At 39.1% G+C, this 27,468-nt stretch overlaps 1 protein-coding gene across 4 annotated transcripts in view; it reads left to right on the plus strand.

Moving 5' to 3' along the window:
• cdm (importin-13-like protein cdm) overlaps positions 1-27,468 on the plus strand; it is a 546,045-nt gene that overhangs the window by 413,353 nt on the left and 105,224 nt on the right. For all 4 annotated transcript variants that reach the window (XR_011392708.1, XM_053784034.2, XM_053784033.2 and 1 more), the window contains exons 5-7: positions 18,591-18,675; positions 19,024-19,193; positions 19,363-19,497. Coding sequence is in view for 3 of the 4 variants with exons in the window: in XM_053784034.2 (XP_053640009.1) it covers positions 18,591-18,675; positions 19,024-19,193; positions 19,363-19,497 (390 nt within the window). In the remaining variant the exon portion in view is untranslated. The remainder of the gene's footprint in view (positions 1-18,590; positions 18,676-19,023; positions 19,194-19,362; positions 19,498-27,468) is intronic.

Raw genomic sequence — 27,468 nt, forward strand, 5'->3', positions numbered from 1 at the left:
CCTTTGCTGACCTTAAATTCACTCACATTACCACTAGTTGCAGGCCTTTGTTTAAATCGTCATGCAACTGTCTTGCCTTTTCACATATGATCGCTTGAGAGATGCTATCTCCTGATATCTGTTTTTCGTTTATCCACACCAATAACAGTCTCTCAACATCTTTGAGTACTTGCAATCTGTGTTTCGAAAAGATACTTGCACCTTTCACAACAACAGCTTCCTTGATTGCCTTTTTGTTGGCCAAGATAGTAGCGATGGTTGATTGGGGTTTGTTGTACAACCTGGCCAGCTCGGAGACACGCGCTTCACTTTCATACTTTGTTATTATCTCCCTCTTCATTTTGATTGTAATTCTCACCCTTTTTACCACAGGGTTGGCACTAGAAGCTTTCTTTGGTGGCTTATTTAGCAGTTACAAGCACTAAAAACACTGGAATAATACAAAATGTATCGAATGTATGTGTGGGAGCGACCGCACTGGCTTGTAAACATTGACACACTAACTGAAGGTAGGGCAGCTGAGGCGTGCTCATGCCAGACAGGAGGCATAGATCCGTTCAGGACGAATGATGTAAGTTGAGTTTTTCTTCGTAGGTTGGGGAAATTTTTTTACGCTGAAACGCTTCGTAAGTCGATTATATCGTTAGATGATGCCTTCGTTAGTTGAAAGTCCACTGTAGTGCTAATATCAACTCTATGGCTTATTTATCTATAAAAATTGGTTTAATATGACACAATAAACAATATAAATAACATAGAAGCCTGATATATACTCTAGAATGAATAAAATATGTCATTATGTGACAAATGGAGGCGGCCATAACCGCTCCCGCATTGTTGTGGTATTCACTGCCATCTAGTGACGGCCTTTCGAAGCTATTTATTATTATAATTATTATAGTCCATTTTTATTATATGTATTATTATTACAGTGGACCCCCGCATAACGATTACCTCCGAATGCGACCAATTATGTAAGTGTATTTATGTAAGTGCGTTTGTACGTGTATGTTTGGGGGTCTGAAATGGACTAATCTACTTCACAATATTCCTTATGGGAACAAATTCGGTCAGTACTAGCACCTGAACATACTTCTGGAGTGAAAAAATATCGTTAACCGGGGGTCCACTGTATTATTATATATACAGTGAACCCCCGCCTTACGAATGCATCACGTTACGTTAAATCCGCCATATGAAGCATTTGAACGCAAAAATTTTGCCTCGCCTCACGATAAAAAACTCGCCTTGCATGATTCGTCCGGGACGCGTCCCACGTGTGGCCTCAGCGCCATTGTTTACAAGCCAGCCAGTGCGGTCGCATCTACGCATACATTCGGTACATTTCACGTTATCCCAGTGTTTTTAGTGTTTGTAACTGCAAAATAAGTCACCATGGACCCCAAGAAAGCTTCTAGTGCCATCCCTGTGGTAAAAAGTGCGAGAATTAGTATGGAATTGAAAAAAGAGATTAAGGAAATGTGTGCAAAGTGGATTGAACTGCTAACCTTTACGGATGAGAATCACCCTGACACAGCTACTGCAAGCCGTGTTGGCAACCTGTACAATGACAATGTTATGGCCCATTTTAGGAAAGTCTTAAAGGAACAGGAGGTACAGAGCTCTGTGGACAGATTTGTTGTGCGACAGAGGTCCAGTGACTCTCAAGCTGGTCTTAGTAGCACTAAAAGAAGAAGGGAAGTAACCCTGGAAAAGGACTTGCTACCTCAAGCCCTAATGGAAGGGGATTCCCCTTCTAAACAATAACTTCCACACACTCCCCTCCTCCCATCCCATCAATCGTCACCAGATCTTCAATAAAGGTAAGTGTCTATTCTTAGTAGAGTAGTAATTGTGCATGTCTTATTCAGTTTGTGTGTATTAAAATTAATATTTCGTGTGGTAAAAATTTTTTTTTTTTTTTCATACTTTGGGGTGTCAGGAACGGATTAATTTGATTTCCATTATTTCTTACAGGGAAAATTAATTCGGCTAACAATAATTTCGGCTTACAGTGAGCTCTCAGGAACGGATTAATATCGTAAGGCGGGGGTCCACTGTATTATTATATTATTATTGTTATATTGTGTTATTGTATTATATTATTATTATAAGTAGTAGGTTGGTAGACAGCAACCACCCAGGGAAGTACTACCATCCTGCCAGATGACTGTGAAACAGAAACCTATAACTGTTTTGCATGATGGTAGGATTGCTGGTTTCTTTTTCTGTCTCATAAACACGCTAGATAACAGGGATATGTTGCTACTCCTACTTACACTTTGGTCACACTTCACAGACATGCACATGCATATATACAGTGGACCCCGGTTAACGATATTTTTTCACTCCAGAAGTATGTTCAGGTGCCAGTACTGACCGAATTTGTTCCCATAAGGAATATTGTGAAGTAGATTAGTCCATTTCAGACCCACAAACATACACGTACAAACGCACTTACATAAATACACTTACATAATTGGTCGCATTCGGAGGTAATCGTTATGCGGGGGTCCACTGTATATTCATCTAGGTTTTTCTCCTTTTTCTAAATAGCTCTTGTTTTTCTTTATTTCTTCTTTTGTCCATGGGGAAGTGGAAAAGAATCTTTCCTCCCTAAGCCATGCGTGTCGTATGAGGCGACTAAAATGCCGGGAGCAATGGGCTAGTAACCCCTTCTCCTGTAGACATTTACTAAAAAAAGAGAAGAAGAAAAACTTTATAAAACTGGGATGCTTGAATGTGCGTGGATGTAGTGCGGATGACAAGAAACAGATGATTGCTGATGTTATGAATGAAAAGAAGTTGGATGTCCTGGCCCTAAGTGAAACAAAGCTGAAGGGGGTAGGGGAGTTTCGGTGGGGGGAAATAAATGGGATTAAATCTGGAGTATCTGAGAGAGTTAGAGCAAAGGAAGGGGTAGCAGTAATGTTGAAGGATCAGTTATGGAAGGAGAAAAGAGAATATGAATGTGTAAATTCAAGAATTATGTGGATTAAAGTAAAGGTTGGATGCGAAAAGTGGGTCATAATAAGCGTGTATGCACCTGGAGAAGAGAGGAATGCAGAGGAGAGAGAGAGATTTTAGGAGATGTTAAGTGAATGTATAGGAGCCTTTGAACCAAGTGAGAGAGTAATTGTGGTAGAGGACCTGAATGCTAAAGTAGGAGAAACTTTTAGAGAGGGTGTGGTAGGTAAGTTTGGGGTGCCAGGTGTAAATGATAATGGGAGCTCTTTGATTGAACTTTGTATAGAAAGGGGTTTAGTTATAGGTAATACAAATTTTAAGAAAAAGAGGATAAATAAGTAAACAAGATATGATGTAGGGCAAAATGACAGTAGTTTGTTGGATTATGTATTGGTAGATAAAAGACTGTTGAATAGACTTCAGGATGTATATGTTTATATCTCAGTAGTAGTAACCAGTTACCAGTAACCACTGTGCCAGTTGACTCACGACCAACCGTCTCTGCCTGAGTCACTGTCTATTCATATATTCATATTGTGCTGACCTGGCATTCAAAGACCCTCTCACATATGGGTACTGGGCGGCCAGGCAGTCAGTCAGTGATACGAGAGTGAGCAAGGAGGCAGGTCACGGCTGTAAGGGCGCAACCCACCTTGTCTGTAATTATACGTAATACCAGCCTACGTGAGTATTTCTTACCTAATCCACGTGTCGAACTCCCACATGATAAATGGTGGCAGCGGTGGGATTGAACTCTTGGATAGTCAAGGTCCATCTGGCTAACCTTCCAGTAGGTTGTTTGTTCTGGAATAAGGGTATCAGTGGAGCATGGTCTGTCAAGACATGAACAGAGTACTGATAAATAATGTCTCGGAAGTGCTTTAAAGACCATACTATTGCTAAAGCTTCTTGCTCAGTTACTGTATAATTACGTTCAGCCTTCGTAAGGACTCGGCTAGCAAATGCAACTGCGTTGTACTTGCCATCGGTCTTCTGAGCTAGTACGGCACCTATGCCAATTGAACTAGCATCAGTTGTCAGATAGAAGGGCTTAGAAAAATCTGGAAATTTCAAAATTGGAGCAGATGTTAGCTTTTCTTTTAGAGTTTGGAATGCTCTTTCTTGACGGAAGGTCCAAACAAAAGGAGCATCTTTCTTAAGCAACTCAGTTAGAGGAGCAGCTATAGAAGAAAAATTGGCAATGAAGGATCTATAAAAACCTGCTAAGCCCACAAAGGATCTTACGGCATCAGCAGTTTTGGGAGTTGGAAAATTTAGTACTGCAGTTACTTTACTTTGGTCAGTCGTAACCCCTCTAGGAGTGACTACGTGACCAAGAAACTTAATTTCTCATCTGAAAAATTGACATTTAGACAGTTTGATCTTTAAATTGGCTTCTTCAAGCTTACCAAGTACTACATCAAGTCTTTTCAAGTGTGTATCCACGTCTTTAGACATGACAATTACGTCATCTAAGTACACCATAAGTGCATTACCTATGAGACCTCTAAAGATATTAGTCATGAGCCTTGAGAACGTGATAGGGGAAGATCGTAATCCAAACGCCATACGGAGGAAGTGATAATGACCTGTAGGAGTGGAGAATGCAGTTAGCTCTTGGCTGTCCTCGTGAAGAGGGACTTGCCAAAACCCTTGTAACAAATCTAGGGTTGAAAAGACTTTGTTATCTCCGATATTACGTAAAAGATCACCCAGTACAGGGAGTGGAAAGCGATCTGGAATGGTTTTCGCGTTTAACTTCCTAAAGTCAATTACTGGGCGCCAAGTACCATCCTTCTTAGGTACTAGTATCAAGGGTGCATTCCAAGGGGAATTGCTAGGTGCAATAACTCCATCATCAAGCATTTGATTGATCAATTCTTCTGCGACAGCAACTTGTGAATGAGGCATTCTGTACGCAGGTATGTAGATAGGCCTAGTACCAGGTTCAAGTGGAATACGATGGGACAATAAGTTCGTTATACCCATCTTCTCACCTGGTAAAGCAATGGCTTTACGACGTTTGTTCAACAGAGTCAACAAACGCTTGACTTCATCTGGGAAGTCAGTGGGAGCTAAGTCTTTCTCCTCAACTGGTGGAACAGATTGATCCAGTGAAGTGGATGAGGTCTCCCCGGCAGAAATAGCACCGACCCACTGGTCAGGTGACAACTCATCCTCTACCTGAACAGGGTAAGGATAGTGAACAAGGTCAACAAGATTGGTATTTGCTCTGAGGCGAACACTGTGACCAGAAGTGTTGGCAATTAGAGGTATTGGGAAGATGGAGGGAATACTTTGAGGAATTGTTAAATGTTGATGAAGATAGGGAAGCTGTGATTTCGTGTATAGGGCAAGGAGGAATAACATCTTGTAGGAGTGAGGAAGAGCCAGTTGTGAGTGTGGGGGAAGTTCGTGAGGCAGTAGGTAAAATGAAAGGGGGTAAGGCAGCCGGGATTGATGGGATAAAGATAGAAATGTTAAAAGCAGGTGGGGATATAGTTTTGGAGCGGTTGGTGCGATTATTTAATAAATGTATGGAAGAGGGTAAGGTACCTAGGGATTGGCAGAGAGCATGCTTAGTTCCTTTGTATAAAGGCAAAGGGGACAAAAGAGAGTGCAAAAATTATAGGGGGATAAGTCTGTTGAGTATACCTGGTAAAGTGTATGGTAGAGTTATTATTGAAAGAATTAAGAGTTAGACGGAGAATAGGATAGCAGATGAACAAGGAGGCTTTAGGAAAGGTAGGGGGTGTGTGGACCAGGTGTTTACAGTGAAACATATAAGTGAACAGTATTTAGATAAGGCTAAAGAGGTCTTTGTGGCATTTATGGATTTGGAAAAGGCGTATGACAGGGTGGATAGGGGGGCAATGTGGCAGATGTTGCAGGTGTATGGTGTAGGAGGTAAGTTACTGAAAGCATTGAAGAGTTTTTACGAGGATAGTGAGGCTCAAGTTAGAGTATGTAGGAAAGAGGGAAATTATTTCCCAGTAAAAGTAGGCCTTAGACAAGGATGTGTGATGTCACCGTGGTTGTTTAATATGTTTATAGATGGGGTTGTAAGAGAAGTAAATGCGAGGGTCTTGGCAAGAGGCGTGGAGTTAAAAGATAAAGAATCACACATAAAGTGGGAGTTGTCACAGTTGCTCTTTGCTGATGACACTGTGCTCTTGGGAGATTCTGAAGAGAAGTTGCAGAGATTGGTGGATGAATTTGGTAGGGTGTGCAAAAGAAGAAAATTAAAAGTGAATACAGGAAAGAGTAAGGTTATGAGGATAAAAAGATTAGGTGATGAAAGATTGGATATCAGATTGGAGGGAGAGAGTATGGAGGAGGTGAATGTATTCAGATACAGTGGACCCCCGGTTAACGATATTTTTTCACTCCAGAAGTATGTTCAGGTGCCAGTACTGACCGAATTTGTTCCCATAAGGAATATTGTGAAGTAGATTAGTCCATTTCAGACCCCCAAACATACACATACAAACGCACTTACATAAATACACTTACATAATTGGTCACATTCTGAGGTAATCGTTATGCGGGGGTCCACTGTATTTGGGAGTGGACGTGTCAGCAGATGGGTCTATGAAAGATGAGGTGAATCATAGAATTGATGAGGGGAAAAGGGTGAGTGGTGCACTTAGGAGTCTGTGGAGACAAAGAACTTTGTCCTTGGAGGCAAAGAGGGGAATGTATGAGAGTATAGTTTTACCAACGCTCTTATATGGGTGTGAAGCATGGGTGATGAATGTTGCAGCGAGGAGAAGGCTGGAGGCAGTGGAGATGTCATGTCTGAAGGCAATGTGTGGTGTGAATATAATGCAGAGAATTCGTAGTTTGGAAGTTAGGAGGAGGTGCTGGATTACCAAAACTGTTGTCCAGAGGGCTGAGGAAGGGTTGTTGAGGTGGTTCGGACATGTAGAGAGAATGGAGCGAAACAGAGTGACTTCAAGAGTGTATCAGTCTGTAGTGGAAGGAAGGCAGGGTAGGGGCCGGCCTAGGAAAGGTGGGAGGGAGGGGGTAAAGGAGGTTTTTGTGTGCGAGGGGCTTGGACTTCCAGCAGGCATGCGTGAGCGTGTTTGATAGGAGTGAATGGAGACAAATGGTTTTTAATACTTGAAGTGCTGTTGGAGTGTGAGCAAAGTAACATTTATGAAGGGGTTCAGGGAAACCGGCAGGCCGGACTTGAGTCCTGGAGATGGGAAGTACAGTGCCTGCACTCTGAAGGAGGGGTATTAATGTTGCAGTTTAAAAACAAGTGTAAAGCACCCTTCTGGCAAGACAGTGATGGAGTGAATGATGGTGAAAGCTTTTCTTTTTCGGGCCACCCTGCCTTGGTGGGAATCGGCCAGTGTGATAATAAAAAAAAATAATAATTATTATTGTTATTATTATTATTATTGTTATTATTATAATGGGGAAGTGCTTGTGGGGGGGATCCAACCACTACTATTCACTTGTCCAGAGTTAAGTAGTCTATAAGTACACTGGACCCTCGCCTAACGATATTAATCCGTTCCTGAGAGCTCAGCGTTAGGCGAAATTATCGTTAGCCGAATTAATTTTCCCCATAAGAAATAATGGAAATCAAATTAATCCGTTCCTGACACCCCAAAGTATGAAAAAAAAACTTTACCACATGAAATATTAATTTTAATACACAAACTGAAGAAGACATGTACAATTACATGACACTTACCTTTATTGAAGATCTGGTGGTGATTGATGGGATGGGAGCAGGGGAGAGTGTGGATTGTGTTAATGTTTAGAAGGGGAATCCCCTTCCATTAGGACTTGAGGTGGCAAGTCCTTTTCCGGGGTTACTTCCCTTCTTCTTTTAATGCCACTAGGATCAGCTTGAGAGTCGCTGGACCTCTGTCGCACAACATATCTGTCCATAGAGGCCTGTACCTCCCATTCCTTTATGACATTCCTAAAGTGTTTCACAACATTGTCAGTGTAATAATCACCAGCACAGCTTGCAATAGCTGTGTGAGGGTGATTTTCATCAAAAAAGGTTTGCACTTTAAGCCACATTGCACAGATTTCCTTAATCTTTGGAGTAGGCAACTTCTTTAATTTCTCTATCCCCTCCTCCGGAGCAGTTTCCTCAGGTCTGGCGTCTTGCTGTTGAAGATGATCTTGCAGCTCATCAGTGGTTAGTTCTTCATTGTCCTCCTCCACCAACTCTTCCACATCCTCCCCACTAACCTCCAACCCCACATCTGAAGGATGACCAGGAGCATTGTCTAATACCAGGAGGCACTTAAGGTCCAAATTATTTTCCAGGAGGTAATTTTTCACAGTGGGGCCAAATGCATGGTGTAACCAGTCATAGAAAAAGTCCCTAGTGACCCATGCCTTACTGTTTGCCTTCCACAGCACACATAAATTAGCCTTGAGGACATTGTTTTTCCTGAACACTCTGGGAGTTTCAGAGTGATACACCAATAAAGGCTTCACTTTGCAATCACCACTAGCATTGGCACACATCAACAGAGTAAGCCTGTCTTTCATAGGCTTATGTCCTGGGAGTGCCTTTTCCTCCTGAGTAATGTAGGTCCTGCTTGGTATTTTCTTCCAAAACAGGCCTGTTTCATCACAATTAAACACTTGTTCAAGTTTCAGTCCTTCACTGTCTATGTACTCCTTGAATTCCTGCACTTATTTTTCAGCCGCTTTGTGGTCCGAACTGGCAGCCTCACCATGCCTTATCACACTGTATGCCACTATGATTCTTAAATCTCTCAAACCAACCTCTGCTGGCCTTAAATTCACTCACATCACCACTAGTTGCAGGCATTTTTCTAATTAAATCGTCATGCAACTTCCTAGCCTTTTCACATATGATCGCTTGAGAGATGCTATCTCCTGCTATCTGTTTTTCATTTATCCACACCACAGTCTCTCAACATCTTCTATCACTTCTATCACTTGCACCTTTGGCAAGAACAGCTTCCTTGATTGCCGTTTTCTTGGCCACAATAGTAGCGATGGTTGATTGGGGTTTTGTGTACAATCTGGCCAGCTCAGAGACACGCACTCCACTTTCATACTTAGCAATGATCTCTTTCTTCGTATCCATAGTAATTCTCACCCTTTTTGCTGTAGGGTTGGCACTAGAAGCTTTCTTGGGGCCCATGGTGACTTATTTCGCAGGTGCAATCACTAGAAATGCTGTGATAATGTGAAATGTTCCGATTGTATGTTTGGAAGCGACCGCGGTGGCTGGCTTGTAAACACTGGCACCCACGGGACAAGTGAGGCACGCTCAGGCCACAAGTGGACACGTCTCGAACGAATCGCGTTGAGCGAGTTTTTTAGCGCTATCCGACGCAAAATTTTTGCGTTAAAATGTATCGCTAGGCGGATTTAGCGTTATGCGATGCGTTCGTTAGGTGAGGGTCCAATGTATTAGATTAAGTCTGCGCAAAATGCCTCAGCATGATAGTGGCTTTCTTTGCTCCAATCATATTATGATATGCATACACACAGTGTAACCTTTGCAAAGAAATTAATTAATTTATTTATTTAACCCTTTGACTGTTTCAGGCCCCTTTCTGAAACTGTCATTCTATGTCGCCAAATATTAAAAATGATAGAGAATCTTTTCCCAATGGTAATGACACCAAAAGTTCGAAATTTGGTCGAAAACTCACGGAATTACGCTCCCGCGAATTTAGCGGAATCGGCGACATATGTGTATCGGCGATTTCGCCGACTTTGAGCCCTGTTTTCAGCCAATTTCGTCATTCCAGTTGACCAAACTCATAGCTATTTCTTTAGAACTTCATTTTATCTATCAGCTGAGTACAAGAAACCGCCCATTTACCAATTTGAACTACCCAATATAGTGGTCAGAAATTGGCAATTTGGCCAATTTCATGCAAATTAAAAAAGATGCCAATTTCAAAATAGGGTCCAGAATAAACAAGGTAGACATTCTTGGCACTAAAATAGCATATCCTCTGTTCATTAGTCACATCTCTAGGCCCCTCTTATATTATTATTGCTTTCTATTTTGATTTTTTATTCATACAAAAAAATACAAAATTTACTGTTATGCAGACTACTGCATTATTGTAAAAATGGTATAAATAATATCAGTGCACTAGTGAAAGAATATTAGACTCCCCAGTTGATGTGTATTGGGCGTGTGGTGTGATTTGTTTAGTCCTGAACATTGGTAAAAATCGAACATTTCCGCTAATTTGAGCTCAGTTTCAAGGTCGTTTTCATCGTCAAAGTAATGAAAATCATCTCTGTTTCTGTAATATGTTTTCTATTTTATCACCTAAGACCATGAAAACGCGAATACAACGATAAATACTATATGAAAATACACCTCAAAGCGGCGTTTTATTCCAAAAAAAGGATCAGAGTTTTTTTTTTCTCATTATGCAATGTATGCTGCAGGATTTTTTTTATGTGGTGCACACTGACCACACAGACCCATTCTCTCACATGTGAGCCTACCAGCTTTCTCCCGCTTGATTTGAAGCCGCTAGAATTATTGAGTATATATATGTACATCAGAAACATTGGCTCGTAAGACGTATTTATACGCCGAAAACAGTCAAAGGGTTAAGGAACCTCCCTTGAGGGGAAGTGTGCATCCTGAAATTTTGTTTGAATCCAGAAGCAAAAAATCAATCGAATGACGTCTTGTACCCTGAAAAATTCACATGGTGGGGCATTCGTAAGCCAAGGTTCCACTGTATTTCATTATACAATATGGTTCACAAAGCTTAAAAGATATATTGATGTTACATAGATGGAGTACACAATTCATGATGTTTGAGGGGTACATTACTACTCCATACAGCTATGTGCTTGTCAAAAATTACATTACAAATATCTCGTCCAGCTCGTCAGAGTTGGGGTTTGTACCCAGGATATAATAGACAATACAATACAGTGGAATCTCGGTTTTCATATGCCCTAGTTTGTATGTAATACTATAGTTATTCTCTATACAGTGGACCCCTGAGTTTCGTGATTAATCCGTTCCAGAGAGTCTGCCGAATGTTGAAATTGCCGAATGGCGAAACCATTTTCCCAATAAGAAATAATGAAAATAATATTAATCCGTTCCAGACACAAAAAATATTAAATTAAATTTTTTTTTTTCAAATTAAATAAAGATTTAAGTGAAACAAAGCTGAAGGGGGTGGGAGAGTTTCAATGGAGAGGAATAAATGGGATTAGGTCAGGGGTTTCAAATAGAGTTAGAGCTGAACATTAAAATGGTATAAAATGCCGACAGGTTGTTAGGTAAGACATATGCAACAGTTAGGTATCTTTATTATGAAACGTTTCGCCTACACAGTAGGCTTCTTCAGTCAAGTACAGAAAAGTTGATAGAAGCAGAAGATACTTGAAGACGATGTAATCAGTCCATCACCCTTTAAGGGTGATGGACTGATTACATCGTCTTCAAGTATCTTCTGCTTCTATCAACTTTTCTGTACTTGACTGAAGAAGCCTACTGTGTAGGCGAAACGTTTCATAATAAAGATACCTAACTGTTGCATATGTGTCTTACCTAACAACCTGTCGGTATTTTATACCATTTTAATGTTCAATCTGTCAGACACTGCAACACAAGGGTATCTTGGTACAGACCTGCAATCAACTTCGACAACTTCCACTAGTGAGAGGGGCTGGGTTTGAGAGGGACCTAACCTTTCAACATCTGAGTTCTTACCTCTCCTAGTGGCCTACGTCTCCCCTCCTGGCGCTATAAAAGCTCCATCCTGTCACTTCTTCTCCATATTGTTTCATACTATGGAACAATGCTCTTCTCCAGACTGAGGGACTGACCACCTCAAAACTTTAAGGGTGATGGACTGATTACATCGTCTTCAAGTATCTTCTGCTTCTATCAACTTTTCTGTACTTGACTGAAGAAGCCTACTGTGTAGGCGAAACGTTTCATAATAAAGATACCTAACTGTTGCATATGTGTCTTACCTAACAACAGAGTTAGAGCTAAAGAAGGAGTAGCAATAATGTTGAAGGATAAGCTATGGCAGGAAAAGAGGGACTATAAATGTATTAATTCAAGGATTATGTGGAGTAAAATAAAGAATGGATGTGAAAAGTGGGTTATAATAAGCGTGTATGCACCTGGAGAAGAGAGAAGTGTAGAGGAGAGAGAGAGATTTTGGGAAATGTTGAGTGAATGCGTGGGGAGTTTTGAATCAAGTGTGAGAGTAATAGTGGTTGGGGATTTCAATGCTAAAGTGGGTAAAAATGTTATGGAGAGAGTAGTAGGTAAATTTGGGGTGCCAGAGGGAAATGTAAATGAGGAGCCTTTAATTGAGCTATGTGTAGAAAGAGATTTGGTAATAAGTAATACATATTTTATGAAAAAGAGGATAAATAAATATACAAGGTATGATGTAGCACGTAATGAAAGTACGTAGTTTATTAGATTATGTATTGGTGGATAAAAGGTTAATGGGTAGGCTCCAGGATGTACATGTTTATAGAGGGGCAACTGATATATCGGATCATTATTTAGTTGTAGCTACAGTTAGAGTAAGAGGTAGATTGGAAAAGAGGAAGGTGGCAACAACAAGTAAGAGGGAGGTGAAAGTGTATAAACTACGGGAGGAGGAAGTTCGGGTGAGATATAAGCGACTATTGGCAGAAAGGTGGGCTAGTGCAAAGATGAGTAGTGGGGGGGGGGTTGAAGAGGGTTGGAATAGTTTTAAAAATGCAGTATTAGAATGTGGGGCAGAAGTTTATGGTTATAGGAGGGTGGGGGCAGGAGGAAAGAGGAGTGATTGGTGGAATGATGAAGTAAAGGGTGTGATAAAAGAGAAAAAGGTAGCTTATGAGAGGTTTTTACAAAGCAGAAGTGTTATAAGAAGAGCAGAGTACACTGTATATGGAGAGTAAAAGAAAGGTAAAGAGAGTGGTGAGAGAGTGCAAAAGGAGAGCAGATGATAGAGTGGGAGAGGCACTGTCAAGAAATTTTAATGAAAATAAGGAAAAATTTTGGAGTGAGTTAAACAAGTTAAGAAAGCCTAGGGAAAGTATGGATTTGTCAGTTAAAAACAGAGTAGGGGAGTTAGTAGATGGGGAGATGGAGGTATTAGGTAGATGGCGAGAATATTTTGAGGAACTTTTAAATGTTAAGGAAGAAAGAGAGGCAGTAATTTCATGCACTGGTCAGGGAGGTATACCATCTTTTAGGAGTGAAGAAGAGCAGAATGTAAGCGTGGGGGAGGTACGTGAGGCATTACGTAGAATGAAAGGGGGTAAAGCAGCTGGAACTGATGGGATCATGACAGAAATGTTAAAAGCAGGGGGGGATAGTGTTGGAGTGGTTGGTACTTTTGTTTAATAAATGTATGAAAGAGGGGAAGGTACCTAGGGATTGGCGGAGAGCATGTATAGTCCCTTTATATAAAGGGAAAGGGGACAAAAGAGACTGTAAAAATTATAGAGGAATAAGTTTACCGAGTATACCAGGAAAAGTGTACGGTAGGGTTATAATTGAAAGAATTAGAGGTAAGACAGAATGTAGGATTGCGGATGAGCAAGGAGGTTTCAGAGTGGGTAGGGGATGTGTAGATCAAGTGTTTACATTGAAGCATATATGTGAACAGTATTTAGATAAAGGTAGGGAAGTTTTTATTGCATTTATGGATATAGAAAAGGCATATGATAGAGTGGATAGAGGAGCAATGTGGCAGATGTTGCAAGTACAGCAGGGTCCCGCTTTACGGCGTTTCGCTTTATGGTGTTCCGCTAATACGGACATTTCAAATTATGACCAAAACTCGCTATACAGCTCCCCCCACCTGTCTTTCTAATACGGTCACAGCTGCCCACCGAGTTTGTTTACATTCTCCCTGAGCACATCTCCTTATTATGTCTGGAAGCTTTCCAAAATTTCAAGTGTTTTAAAGTTATTGTATATTTTATATGTATTGTACTTGATAATTAAACTTGTGTACACCTGTACCTAAATAAACTTACACACTGTGCTGGCATGTAGGTACACATTAAAATCACTAAGTCTCTCTACTCTTGATGCAATAATAATAATAATAATAATAATAATAATAATAATAATAATAATAATCTCTTGGGCGCATTAATGTCGCATATTACGTTAATATAGACATTTCCCTTAATCTATCTATGATATTTTTTTCAAAATTATATAAGAAACACATTATGTAACACACAAACATGATACATGCACCCACAGTATAAAAATTTATACAAATATATATGAGATGTTTACCAAACGGTTTGTAGAAATGTCGGAAGAATTACGTTTTCTCTAGCCCGTCACCTGTTACTAGGGATAACTGTAGAAAAATATTCCTTTCGTATGCCTTCACTTTATAGCTATAATTCTGTACTAACTTGTACACAGTGTAAGAGTATTTGTTTCGTGATTTAATTATTATAATAATAATAAAAATATTATAAGGTAAAAGTTTCACAAACTCTTACAAATGTACATGAATGAACTAAAACTGGACACGTATTAATACCGTCTATTTCGCCTGACCGAGTGATCGTCCACAACCTGTTCAGTTTGTTTGTTTACGCTGTCTGAGCTCGGTGTATCATTAAATGTTGTATATTACGTTAATATACACATTTTCATGAATCCATCCCTGATATTTTTTTCAAAATTATATAATAAACACGATACATAACATAAATACATAACATATGTGTAGAGAACCTAGGATAACCCAAAAAAGTCAGAGTGACTTACTTCCATTGCCTTCACTCAGAGCATCATTTCTTCTCAAAATGATGTTACATGAGAATGGGAGTGTTCTTCTTTATTTATTCTACCATATCAATGTAGAGACAACCTGTACACAATGTAACTTGTACACAAACCAGACGTGTACACTGTTTACAAAACTTACCTTCGCCTGGTTTGTTTACATAACTCTGCGCCTGTCCTCTCTCATGCACTCATTCTTTATCTCTGGTATGGTAGCCTGGCTGACTACCATACATACCACACTTGATTTTTTACAATAAATACTACTCATCTCACCCTATATTTTAAGGTAAGTAATGAGTGAACTGTATATACATTTTATTGCTCTGGGATGCTTAAATATCATAGAATAGTATGTGTGGGTGGGGTGGCCTGGTATGGTAGCCTGGCTGACTACCATACATACCACACTTGATTTCTTACAATAAATACTACTTGTCTCACCCTAGATTAAGACTATAAATATTTTAAGGTAAGTAATGAGTGCACTATGTGTGTATTGTACTTTTTTATTGTTTTTTTGATGCCTGGTTCTATTGCTAACATAACATATGTTAGTGTAAACTTGTTATCTAGTGTTTGTATGCATTTGTAAGTGGAAAAAAAGGGTGTTCCACTTTACGGCGGTTTCCGCTTTACGGCGGTAGCCTGGAACCTAACCCGCCGTATAAGTGGGGCCCTCCTGTATATGGAATAGGTGGTAAGTTATTAAATGCTGTAAAGAGTTTTTATGAGGATAGTGAGGCTCAGGTTAGGGTGTGTAGAAGAGAGGGGGACTACTTCCCGGTAAAAGTAGGTCTTAGACAGGGATGTGTAATGTCACCATGGTTGTTTAATATATTTATAGATGGGGTTGTAAAGGAAGTAAATGCTAGGGTGTTTGGGAGACGGGTGGGATTAAATTTTGGGGAATCAAATTCAAAATGGGAATTGACACAGTTACTTTTTGCTGATGATAATGTGCTTATGGGAGATTCTAAAGAAAAATTGCAAATGTTAGTGGATGAGTTTTGGAATGTATGTAAAGGTAGAAAGTTGAAAGTGAACATAGAAAAGAGTAAGGTGATGAGGGTATCAAATGATTTAGATAAAGAAAAATTGGATATCAAATTGGGGAGGAGGAGGAGTATGGAAGAAGTGAATGTTTTCAGATACTTGGGAGTTGACGTGTCGGCGGATGGATTTATGAAGGATGAGGTTAATCATAGAATTGATGAGGGAAAAAAGGTGAGTGGTGCGTTGAGGTATATGTGGAGTCAAAAAACGTTATCTATGGAGGCAAAGAAGGGAATGTATGAAAGTATAGTAGTACCAACACTCTTATATGGGTGTGAAGCTTGGGTGGTAAATGCAGCAGCGAGGAGACGGTTGGAGGCAGTGGAGATGTCCTGTTTAAGGGCAGTGTGTGGTGTAAATATTATGCAGAAAATTTGGAGTGTGGAAATTAGGAAAAGGTGTGGAGTTAATAAAAGTATTAGTCAGAGGGCAGAAGAGGGGTTGTTGAGGTGGTTTGGTCATTTAGAGAAAATGGATCAAAGTAGAATGACATGGAAAGCATATAAATCTATTGGGGAAGGAAGGCGAGGTAGGGGTCGTCCTCGAAAGGGTTGGAGAGAGGGGGTAAAGGAGGTTTTGTGGGCAAGGGGCTTGGACTTCCAGCAAGCGTGCGTGAGCGTGTTAGATAGGGGTGAATGGAGACGAATGGTACTTGGGACCTGACGATCTGTTGGAGTGTGAGCAGGGTAATATTTAGTGAAGGGATTCAGGGAAACCGGTTATTTTCATGTAGTCGGACTTGAGTCCTGGAAATGGGAAGTACAATGCCTGCACTTTAAAGGAGGAGTTTGGGATATTGGCGGTTTGGAGGGATATGTTGTGTATCTTTATACATATATGCTTCTAAACTGTTGTATTCTGAGCACCTCTGCAAAAACAGTGATTATGTGTGAGTGTGGTGAAAGTGTTAAATGATGATGAAAGCATTTTCTTTTTGGGGATTTTCTTTCTTTTTTGGGTCACCCTGCTTCGGTGGGAGACGGCCGACTTGTTAAAAAAAAACAAAAAAAAATTTATTAATATGGCATCTTCAAGATTTAGTGATTTTAATATGTACCTGCACACCACCAGTGGTGTAAGTTTATTAAGGTATAGGTACACATAAGTATAATTATGAGAGCATATACTAACCTTTGCAACTTTTCTAAAGAAAAGTTGCAAAGGTTAGTGGACGAGCTTGGGAGGGTGTGTAAAGGTAGAAAGTTGAAGGTGAAAATAGATAGGAGTAAGGTGATGAGGATATCAAACGATTTAGATAAAGAAAAATTGGAAATCACAATGGAGTGAGGGAGTATGGAAGAAGTGAATGTTTCCAGATATTTGGGAGTTAACTTATCAGCGGATGGGTTTATGAAGGATGAGGTTAACCATAGAATTGATGAAGAAAAAAAGGTGAGTTGTACGTTTTTTGTGGAGACGAAAAATGTTATCTATTGAGGCAAAGAAGGGAATGTATGAAAGTATAGTGGTACCAACACTTACATGGGTGTGAAGCTGGGTTGTAAATGCTGCGGTGAGGAGGCGGCTGGGGGCAGTGGAGATGTCTAAGGGCAATGTGTGGTGTAAATATTATGCAGAGAATTCGGAGTGTGGAAATTAGGAGGAGGTGGGGAATTACTAAAAGTATTGGTCAGAGGGCTGAAAAAGGGTTATTGAGGTAGTTTGGTCATTTAGAGAGAATGAATCAAAGTAGAATGACTTGGAGAGCATATAAATCTTTAGGGGAAGGAAGGAGGGGTAGGGGTTGTCCTCGAAAAGGTTGGAGGGAGGGGGTAAAGGAGGTTTTGTGGGCGAGAGGCTTGGACTTTCAGCAAGTGTGTGTGAGCGTGTTAGATAGGAGTGAATGGAGACGAATGTTTTTTGGGACCCGACGAGCTGTTGGAGTATGAGCAAGGTAATATTTAGTGAAGGGATTTAGGGAAACCAGTTAGCCAGACTTGAGTCCTGGAAATGGGAAGTATGGTGCCTGCACTTTAAAGGAGAGGTTTGGGATATTGACAGTCTAGAGGGACTTCTAAACTGTTATATTCGAGTGCCTCTGCACTCAGATATAACAGTTGAGGTGAGTGTTGAATGATGATGAAAGTATTTTCTTTTTGGGGATTTTCTTTCTTTTTGGGGCACCCTGCCTCGGTGGGAGACAGCCGACTTGTTGAAAAAAAATATATGTAAAATATGAAATAACTTTAAAACACTTGAAATTTTGGAAAGTTTCCAGATGTAGTGGAGAGATGCAAGAATGCAAACAAACCCAGTGTGCATGGAGACCATATTAGCAAGTGAGGTGGGGGAGGGGAGCCATATAGCGAGTTTTGGTCATAGTTTAAAATGTCTATACAGTGGACCCCCGCATAACGATTACCTCCGAATGCGACCAATTATGTAAGTGTATTTATGTAAGTGCGTTTGTACGTGTATGTTTGGGGGTCTGAAATGGACTATCTACTTCACAATATTCCTTATGGGAACAAATTCGGTCAGTACTGGCACCTGAACATACTTCCGGAGTGAAAAAATATCGTTAACCGGGGGTCCACTGTATTAGAGAAATGCTGTAAGGTGAAACGCCGTAAAACGGGGCCCTGCTGTACCCCTAACGCCTTTTAAACTTTGCACATGTAAATGACTCAATATCTAAAATAATTTTGACTCCATTTCTTGAGTATTTTGTTTTCACTCACATATAATTCTGTATAACTAAAATTAAAAAATAATGTTTATCTATTTCAATTATTGGTTCAGATTAATATGTAAAATATATATTATTTTTCAAGGTAATTTTATTTGTCAACAGCTTGAATCTATGCAAGAAGCCATGAGTATTAACAGTAAAGACAAGCAAATTATAACAGGTGCCATCAGAAGTAGTCATCAGTCAGGTGAGAATGTGACAGAAATATACACTTATTCCGCTCCATTCATGCTTTTGCAAAAAAAAAATATTGAAATAATACCTTTAAAAAAAAAAGATATTGAAATAATACTTTTGTAAAAAAGATGTTGAAATAGTCCTTTTTCCTTGTATTATGTATTTGGATTTTTGTGCTTCCATTAGCTTTGCTGTGTTTGATGTATTGTACACGATATGTAAAGTATTTTGTTTCTAAACAGTGTTCTTGTATGTGACTACATATTTTATATTTAATCCCAGAACTTTTAACAAACTTCTTTCAAGAGTTTTTTTTTTTTTTTTTTTTTTTTTTTTTTTTTTTTTTTTTTCCATGTAGTCTTGAGCCTGATCTCCCAAGTGATGCAGGCAGGACAGGTTAGCAATGTGATCAAGGAGGTGGTGCTCAAGACCTTAAATGCATGGCTCAAGCTCTCCCTCCCCCTCTCTGAGACGAGGGACCTACTAGTGGCTCTCATACCATACTCCAACTATGCCCTTCTCTGTGAAGTGAGTGAGACATGCCAGTGGAGTAATAGTTTCAAGTAGGTTGCATGAGTATAAAAGTTAATCACATTGCACTTCATTAAGTATCTTAACAATTAGGCCATTTTCATCTTGATATTCTGAATTTAAGATCCAGTAATTAATTTATTTTTACAAATTTCTTCAACTAAAGCCTGTGATGGATGCCATAAGGACAGCAGTGACGGACGTTGGCACTTACAACATTCCCAACACAGTGATGGATTTTGTCACGCAAATGCTTGGTCTAACACCTGTGTTGGAAGAAGCACAACATGCTAACGATGAAGTAAGCAAACATCTCAAGTGTGTGTATTATTTTGATGAACTTGCTGAATGTTACATACAATACTGTACAACAATTTCTTTGTACACTATGTATATCTCCCTTGCACTTTCATAGACCAGAGAGGTACTTGCCTGAAAAGGAAGGAAAGTTATTGAAGGAAAAGCTCAGTGCTGTATGACCCTTGTGGATTTAGCACTTAATTTTGATTGTAATAATTATTTTGAAGGAAAAGCTCTTTTAAAGAACCTCTGGAAAGATATTTGAGGGTTAAAGTAAACAGGAATATTACATACAAAACTTAAGGTAGGTGGTGGGAGTATTTTAAAAGGTTTGCTTGAAATTTATGAAGTACAAGTGTAAATATGATTGGTTTTGATTATCTTTAATAATCCCTCTCATGTAACCTCTGAACAAATGTGCCAGATTTTATGCTTTATCACTGCATTGGGTATCATTTGATGTGTAATGCTCATGATATTGTATATTTTTATCAACACCATTTCATGTTAAAACTTTAATTCATGTTGCAGTCTGCTTTAAGAAGAATACTCAAAATCTGGTCAACAGCAAGCATAGACTGGTATAATTGCTGGTGGGAGATGATTCTCTTTTGTCTTTGCTTCTTAATCCATTACTTCTTCCTTTTTTGGTGCTCCGTTATCACCAGCATTTTTTTCATTAGTTGAGGCATTTTATTTTCACTAAGTTTTTCTAATAATTTTTCTTGAATGTTCTTCATTGTTAACCCCTTGCTAGTGGTATAATCCCCTTCACCTGACTCTTTATTGTTGTACACCATAAAAGACAAAAGAAAAGATGGACATCTCCAAACACAGGTGAAAATAAATGGTGTATCCATCCTCAGCCATGGTCACCTCTGCTACCTGATGTGGATGGAAGCTTCATATCTGGAAGTTGTTGGACTCTTAAAGTTTTCAAACTGCCCAACACTAAAGTTGCTCTCCTTCAAAAACTGACATTCTTGGCAAAAAGTTTTCAGAAAGATTGTGAGCATTCTGTCTTTTTACAACCCTACCAAGTGCAGCATCGTTTTTATTTTTTTCTTCTGTTCAGGTGTTTAACAAATCTTGTGTCTCACAATGATATACAATACTGACAAGTAGATAAATAAGACACATGCAACAGTTAAGTATCTCTATTCTGAAAAATTTCACCTACACAGTAGGATTCTTCAGTCAGATACAGAAACAGCAGTAGAGATGTAAAGACAGTGTAATCAAATCAGTCCATCATGCTCAAAGATATAGTTTTGTGGTGGTCAGTCCCTTATGCCCATATAAGAATGTTGGTACCACTATACTCTCATATATTAATCGTTTTGCCTCCATGGATAATGTTCTTTGTCTCCACAGATGCTTCATTTCACCACCCACCTTTTTCACTATCAGTTCTATGGTTCACTTCGTCTTTCATATACCCATCCACTGACAAGTCCACTTCCTACACACTCCCTCCTTCCAGTCTGATATCCAGTCTTTTGTTACCTAGCTCATTTGTTACCCTCATCACCTTGTTGTTTTCTATGTTCACTTTTAATTTCCTTTTATGTACTCTCCCAAATTCATCCACCAGCCTTTGCAACTTCTCTTCAGAATCTCCCAAAAGCAGTGTCATCAGAGTAAAACAACTGTGACAGCTCTCATTTTGTATTAGTTCCTGCATATTTTAACTCCTTCACCTCTCCCCAACATCTTAACATTCACTTCACCATCATTTTCATTATGTCGTATATCATATCTCGTATACTTATTTGTCCTCTTTTTCTTAAAATGTGTTGCCTATTAACAAACCTCATTTTATAAGAAGTTTAATTAACCCGTAAACAGTCCAAACAGATCTACGTTCACATGCGTAGTGCTCCAAAAGTAGATCTACGTTTTTTTTACATATTTTCAAATATAACAAAAAAAAAAAAAGTAGATCAAAGTTTTTTACACGTTTTCAAATGTAAAAAAAAAAAAAGGATTACTTTTTTTACATACTTTCAAATGTTGAAAAAACGTATATATACGTTTGGACCGTTTACGGGTTAAAGGCCCCTATTAGCATTGACCCCTGGCTCCCCAAACTTACCTTTTACACGCTGTATGACAGTTTCTCCCACTTTAACATTGAGGGGCCCCACATCACAATTAATCTCTCATTTGGTTCAAAATTCCTTAGTTTTTCTTTTTCTTTTTAGTAACTTATATTGGAGAAGGGGTTCCTAGCCTATTGCTCCTGGCATTTTAGTTGCCGTTTATGACATACATGGCTTATGGAGGAAGGATTCTAATTGCAAGACAACATTTGAAAGAATGATGAATAACAATGTTAATATGAAGTAGCAGTAGTACAACATCGTAATGTTTGATTTTTGAGCCACAAATATATCAAGAAGTACAGTGGACCCCTGGTTATCGTAATTAATCCGTTCCTGAGAGAGTGACCAAACCCGAATCTGACGATTTCGTAATTCATTTTCCCCATAAGAAATAATGTAAATCCAATTAATCCGTTCCAGACACCCACAAGTACTAAAAAAAAACAATTTTTTTACATGAAATATACATTTACCTACACAGAAAACAATAAGACATGCAGAATAAAACAATAATAAAATGACACTTACCTTTATTATAGACTTGTTGATGTATGGAAGATGGGAGAAGGGGAGAGGATGGAGGAGTTACTATTGTTTGGAAGGGGAAATCCCCTTCCATAAAGACTTCAGGTACCAAGTTCTTTTCCGGGGTTACTTCCATCCTTTGTTTTTTAATGCCACTAGGACCAGCTTGAAAGTCACTGGACCCCTGTCGCTCAAAAAAGTGTTCCAGAGAGGTCTGTTTCTGGCGTATGTTAGGAATTGTGTTGGGAGACAGGACAAGGTAGTCCTTCAATATGGCACTAATATCAACTCTGCAGCTTATTTATCTAGCACAATTCATCTAATATGACATAATAAACAATATTAATAACATAGAAACATGATAAATACTCTAGAATGAATAAAATATGTTATATGTCTCTCTCCTTAACCCTTCCAGGGTTTTGGCTGTACTAGTACGGCTTACGCACCAGGGTTTTTGACGTACTAGTACACCTAAATTCTAGCGCCCTCAGATCTAGTGAGAGAAAGCTGGTAGGCCTACATATGAAAGAATGGGTCTATGTGGTCAGTTTGCGCAGTATAAAAAAAATCCTGCAGCACACAGTGCGTAATGAGAAAAAAAAAACTGTGTTTTTGGATTAAAACAGTGACTTTGCACTGTATTTTCGTATGGTATTTATTGTTGTACAGGTCTCCCTCAACATTCACGTTTTCAACTTTCACAGGCTTCACACATTCGCGAATTCCCAACCGCCAAATTCCCAGCCACCAAATTCCCAGCCGCCAAATCATATTTAAGTTTCCCGCCACCTGCGAGTCCCTACTACCCTCCCTCTGACCCCCGCAACTGGCAGCCAGCCCTCCCACCACTCAGTGTGGTGAGTGTTCTATTTGTTCATTATTTGCTATTAAACTACAGTATAAATAATGTAAACCCATTCATGACTGCATATTGGAATGGCTATTCGGACAGGTATTAGATGGTGACATCATGTGTTTACTCTTGAACACTGCAAAGAATTAAACATTTCTGCTACAGCTAATAGTAACAATAGTAATAATAATAATAAATATGATATAATTGAAGAAGGAAATTGTACAAAAATACAAGGGAGTGGTTGACACATCGTCAGTGTGACTTTGTTTATGCTGGAGTGAACATTAGTCTCCCTGCTCTTCCAAACATTTCACAATAATTCATTGTGTTTGGTGCTTGTAGATTGAGTGTGACTGGAGTGGTAGAGGCAGTGATTGAGGCAATGGTATTTAATAACATACATGTTAATAATAATACGTTATTAATAATATGTACTATTATTATTTATAACATGTTATTAAATACATACATGTTTTTTTTTTTTTATTTTTATTTATTTCCAATTTGTGCACACATACAGAGGTACAAATAATAATACATGTTATTAATAATATGTACTATTATTATTTATAACATATATGTTATTAAATACCACTGCCTCAACCGCTGAATTATTGTGAAGTGTTTGGAAGAGCAGGGAGACTAATGTTCACTCCAGCATAAACAAAGTCACACTGACGATGTGTCAACCACTCCCTCGTATTTTTGTACAATTTCCTTCTTCAATTATATCATATTTATTATTATTATGATTATTTTTTTTTTTCAACAAGTCGGTTGTCTCCCACCGAGGAAGGGTGACCCAAAAAAGAAAGAAAATCCCCAAAAAGAAAATACTTTCATCATCATTCAACACTTTCACCACACTCACACATTATCACTGCTTTTGCAGAGGTGCTCAGAATACAACAGTTCAGAAGCATATACGCATAAAGATACACAACATATCCCTCCAAACTGCCAATATCCCAAACCCCTCCTTTAAAGTGCAGGCATTGTACTTCCCATTTCCAGGACTCAAGTCCGACTATATGAAAATAACCGGTTTCCCTGATTCCCTTCACTAAATATTACCCTGCTCACACTCCAACAGATCGTCAGGTCCCAAGTATCATTCGTCTCCATTCACTCCTATCTAACACGCTCATGCACGCTTGCTGGAAATCCAAGCCCCTCGCCCACAAAACCTCCTTTACCCCCTCTTTCCAACCCTTTCGAGGACGACCCATACCCCTCTTTCCTTCCCCTATAGATTTATATGCTTTCCATGTCATTCTACTTTGATCCATTCTCTCTAAATGACCAAACCACCTCAACCCCTCTTCTGCCCTCTGACTAATGCTTTTATTAACTCCACACCTTCTCCTAATTTCCGCACTCCGAATTTTCTGCATAATATTTACACCATACATTGCCCTTAGACAGGACATCTCCACTGCCTCCAACCGTCTCCTCGCTGCTGCATTTACCACCCAAGCTTCACATCCATATAAGAGTGTTGGTACTACTATACTTTCATACATTCCCTTCTTTGCCTCCATAGATAACGTTTTTTGACTCCACATATACCTCAATGCACCACTCACCTTTTTTCCCTCATCAATTCTATGATTAACCTCATCCTTCATAAATCCATCCGCCGACACGTCAACTCCCAAGTATCTGAAAACATTCACTTCTTCCATACTCCTCCTCCCCAATTTGATATCCAATTTTTCTTTATCTAAATCATTTGATACCCTCATCACCTTACTCTTTTCTATGTTCACTTTCAACTTTCTACCTTTACACACATTCTCAAACTCATCCACTAACCTTCACAATTTTTCTTTAGAATCTCCCATAAGCACAGTATCATCAGCAAAAAGTAACTGTGTCAATTCCCATTTTGAATTTGATTCCCCATAATGTAATCCCACCCCTCTCCTGGACACCCTAGCATTTACTTCTTTTACAACCCCATCTATAAATATATTAAACAACCATGGTGACATTACACATCCCTGTCTAAGACCTACTTTTACTGGAAAGTATTCTCCCTCTCTTCTACACACCCTAACCTGAGCCTCACTATCCTCATAAAAGCTCTTTACAGCATTTAGTAACTTACCACCTATTCCATATACTTGCAACATCTGCCACATTGCTCCTCTATCCACTCTATCATATGCCTTTTCTAAATCCATAAATGCAATAAAAACTTCCCTACCTTTATCTAAATACTGTTCACATATATGCTTCAATGTAAACACTTGATCTACACATCCCCTACCCACTCTGAAGCCTCCTTGCTCATCCGCAATTCTACATTCTGTCTTACCTCTAATTCTTTCAATTATAACTCTACCGTATACTTTTCCTGGTGTACTCAGTAAACTTATTCCTCTATAATTTTTACAATCTCTTTTGTCCCTTTTCCCTTTATATAAAGGGACTATACATGCTCTCTGCCAATCCCTAGGTACCTTCCCCTCTTTCATACATTTATTAAACAAAAGTACCAACCACTCCAACACTATATCCCCCCCTGCTTTTAACATTTCTGTCATGACCCCATCAGTTCCAGCTGCTTTACCCCCTTTCATTCTACGTAATGCCGCACGTACCTCCACCACACTTACATTCTGCTCTTCTTCACTCCTAAAAGATGGTATACCTCCCTGGCCAGTGCATGAAATTACCGCCTCCCTTTCTTCCTCAACATTTAAAAGTTCCTCAAAATATTCTCGCCATCTACCTAATACCTCCCTCTCCCCATCTACTAACTCCCCTACTCTGTTTTTAACTGACAAATCCATACTTTCCCTAGGCTTTCTTAACTTGTTTAACTCACTCCAAAATTTTTTCTTATTTTCATTAAAATTTCTTGACAGTGCCTCTCCCACTCTATAATACTGCATTTTTAAAACTATTCCAACCCTCTTCAACCCCCCCACTACTCATCTTTGCACTAGCCCACCTTTCTGCCAATAGTCGCTTATATCTCGCCCGAAGTTCCTCCTCCCTTAGTTTATACACTTTCACCTCCCTCTTACTTGTTGTTGCCACCTTCCTCTTTTCCCATCTACCTCTTACTCTAACTGTAGCTACAACTAAATAATGATCCAATATATCAGTTGCCCCTCTATAAACATGTACATCCTGGAGCCTACCCATCAACCTTTTATCCACCAATACATAATATAACAAACTACTTTCATTACGTGCTACATCATACCTTGTATATTTATTTATCCTCTTTTTCATAAAATATGTATTACTTATTACCAAATTTCTTTCTACACATAGCTCAATTAAAGGCTCCCCATTTACATTTACCCCTGGCACCCCAAATTTACCTACTACTCCCTCCATAACATTTTTACCCACTTTAGCATTGAAATCCCCAACCACCATTACTCTCACACTTGATTCAAAACTCCCCACGCATTCACTCATCATTTCCCAGAATCTCTCTCTCTCCTCTACACTTCTCTCTTCTCCAGGTGCATACACGCTTACTATAACCCACTTTTCACATCCAATCTTTATTTTACTCCTCATAATCCTTGAATTTATACATTTGTAGTCCCTCTTTTCCTGCCATAGCTTATCCTTCAACATTATTGCTACTCCTTCTTTAGCTCTAACTCTATTTGAAACCCCTGACCTAATCCCATTTATTCCTCTCCATTGAAACTCTCCCACCCCCGTCAGCTTTGTTTCACTTAAAGCCAGGACATCCAGTTTCTTCTCATTCATAACATCCACAATCATCTCTTTCTTATCATTTGCACAACATCCACGCACATTCAGACTTCCCACTTCGACAATTTTCTTCTTCTTATTCTTCTTAGTAATCTTTGCAGGGAAAGGGGTTACTAGCCCATTGTTCCCGGCATTTTAGTTGACTTTTACAACACGCATGGCTTACGGAGGAAAGATTCTTATTCCACTTCCCCATGGATATAAAAGGAAAAGTAATAAGACCAAGAACTATTAAGATAAAATCAAAGAAAACTCAGATGAGTGTGTATAAATAAACGTGTACATGTATGTGTAGTGTGACCTAAGTGTAAGTAGAAGTAGCAAGACGTACCTGTAATCTTGCATATTTATGAGACAGACAAAAGACACCAGCAATCCTACCATCATGTAAAACAATTTCAGGCTTTCGTTTTACACTCACTTGGCAGGACAGTAGTACCTCCCTGGGTGGTTGCTGTCTACCAGCCTACTACATTATTATTATTATTATTATTATTATGATTATTATTATTATTATTATTATTACTATTGTTATTATTAGCAATAGCAGAAATGTTCGATTCTTTGCTGTGTTCAAGAGTAAACACATGATGTCACCATCTAATACCTTTCCTAATAGCCATTCCAATATGCAGTCAAGAATGGGTTTACATTATTTATTCTGTAGTTTAATAGCAAATAATGAACAAACAAAACACTCACCACACTGAGTGGTGGGAGGGCTGGCTGCCAGTTG

The sequence above is a fragment of the Cherax quadricarinatus genome, chromosome 33 (assembly GCF_038502225.1).
Source record: "Cherax quadricarinatus isolate ZL_2023a chromosome 33, ASM3850222v1, whole genome shotgun sequence".
In the NCBI taxonomy this organism is placed as follows: Eukaryota; Metazoa; Arthropoda; class Malacostraca; order Decapoda; family Parastacidae; genus Cherax; species Cherax quadricarinatus.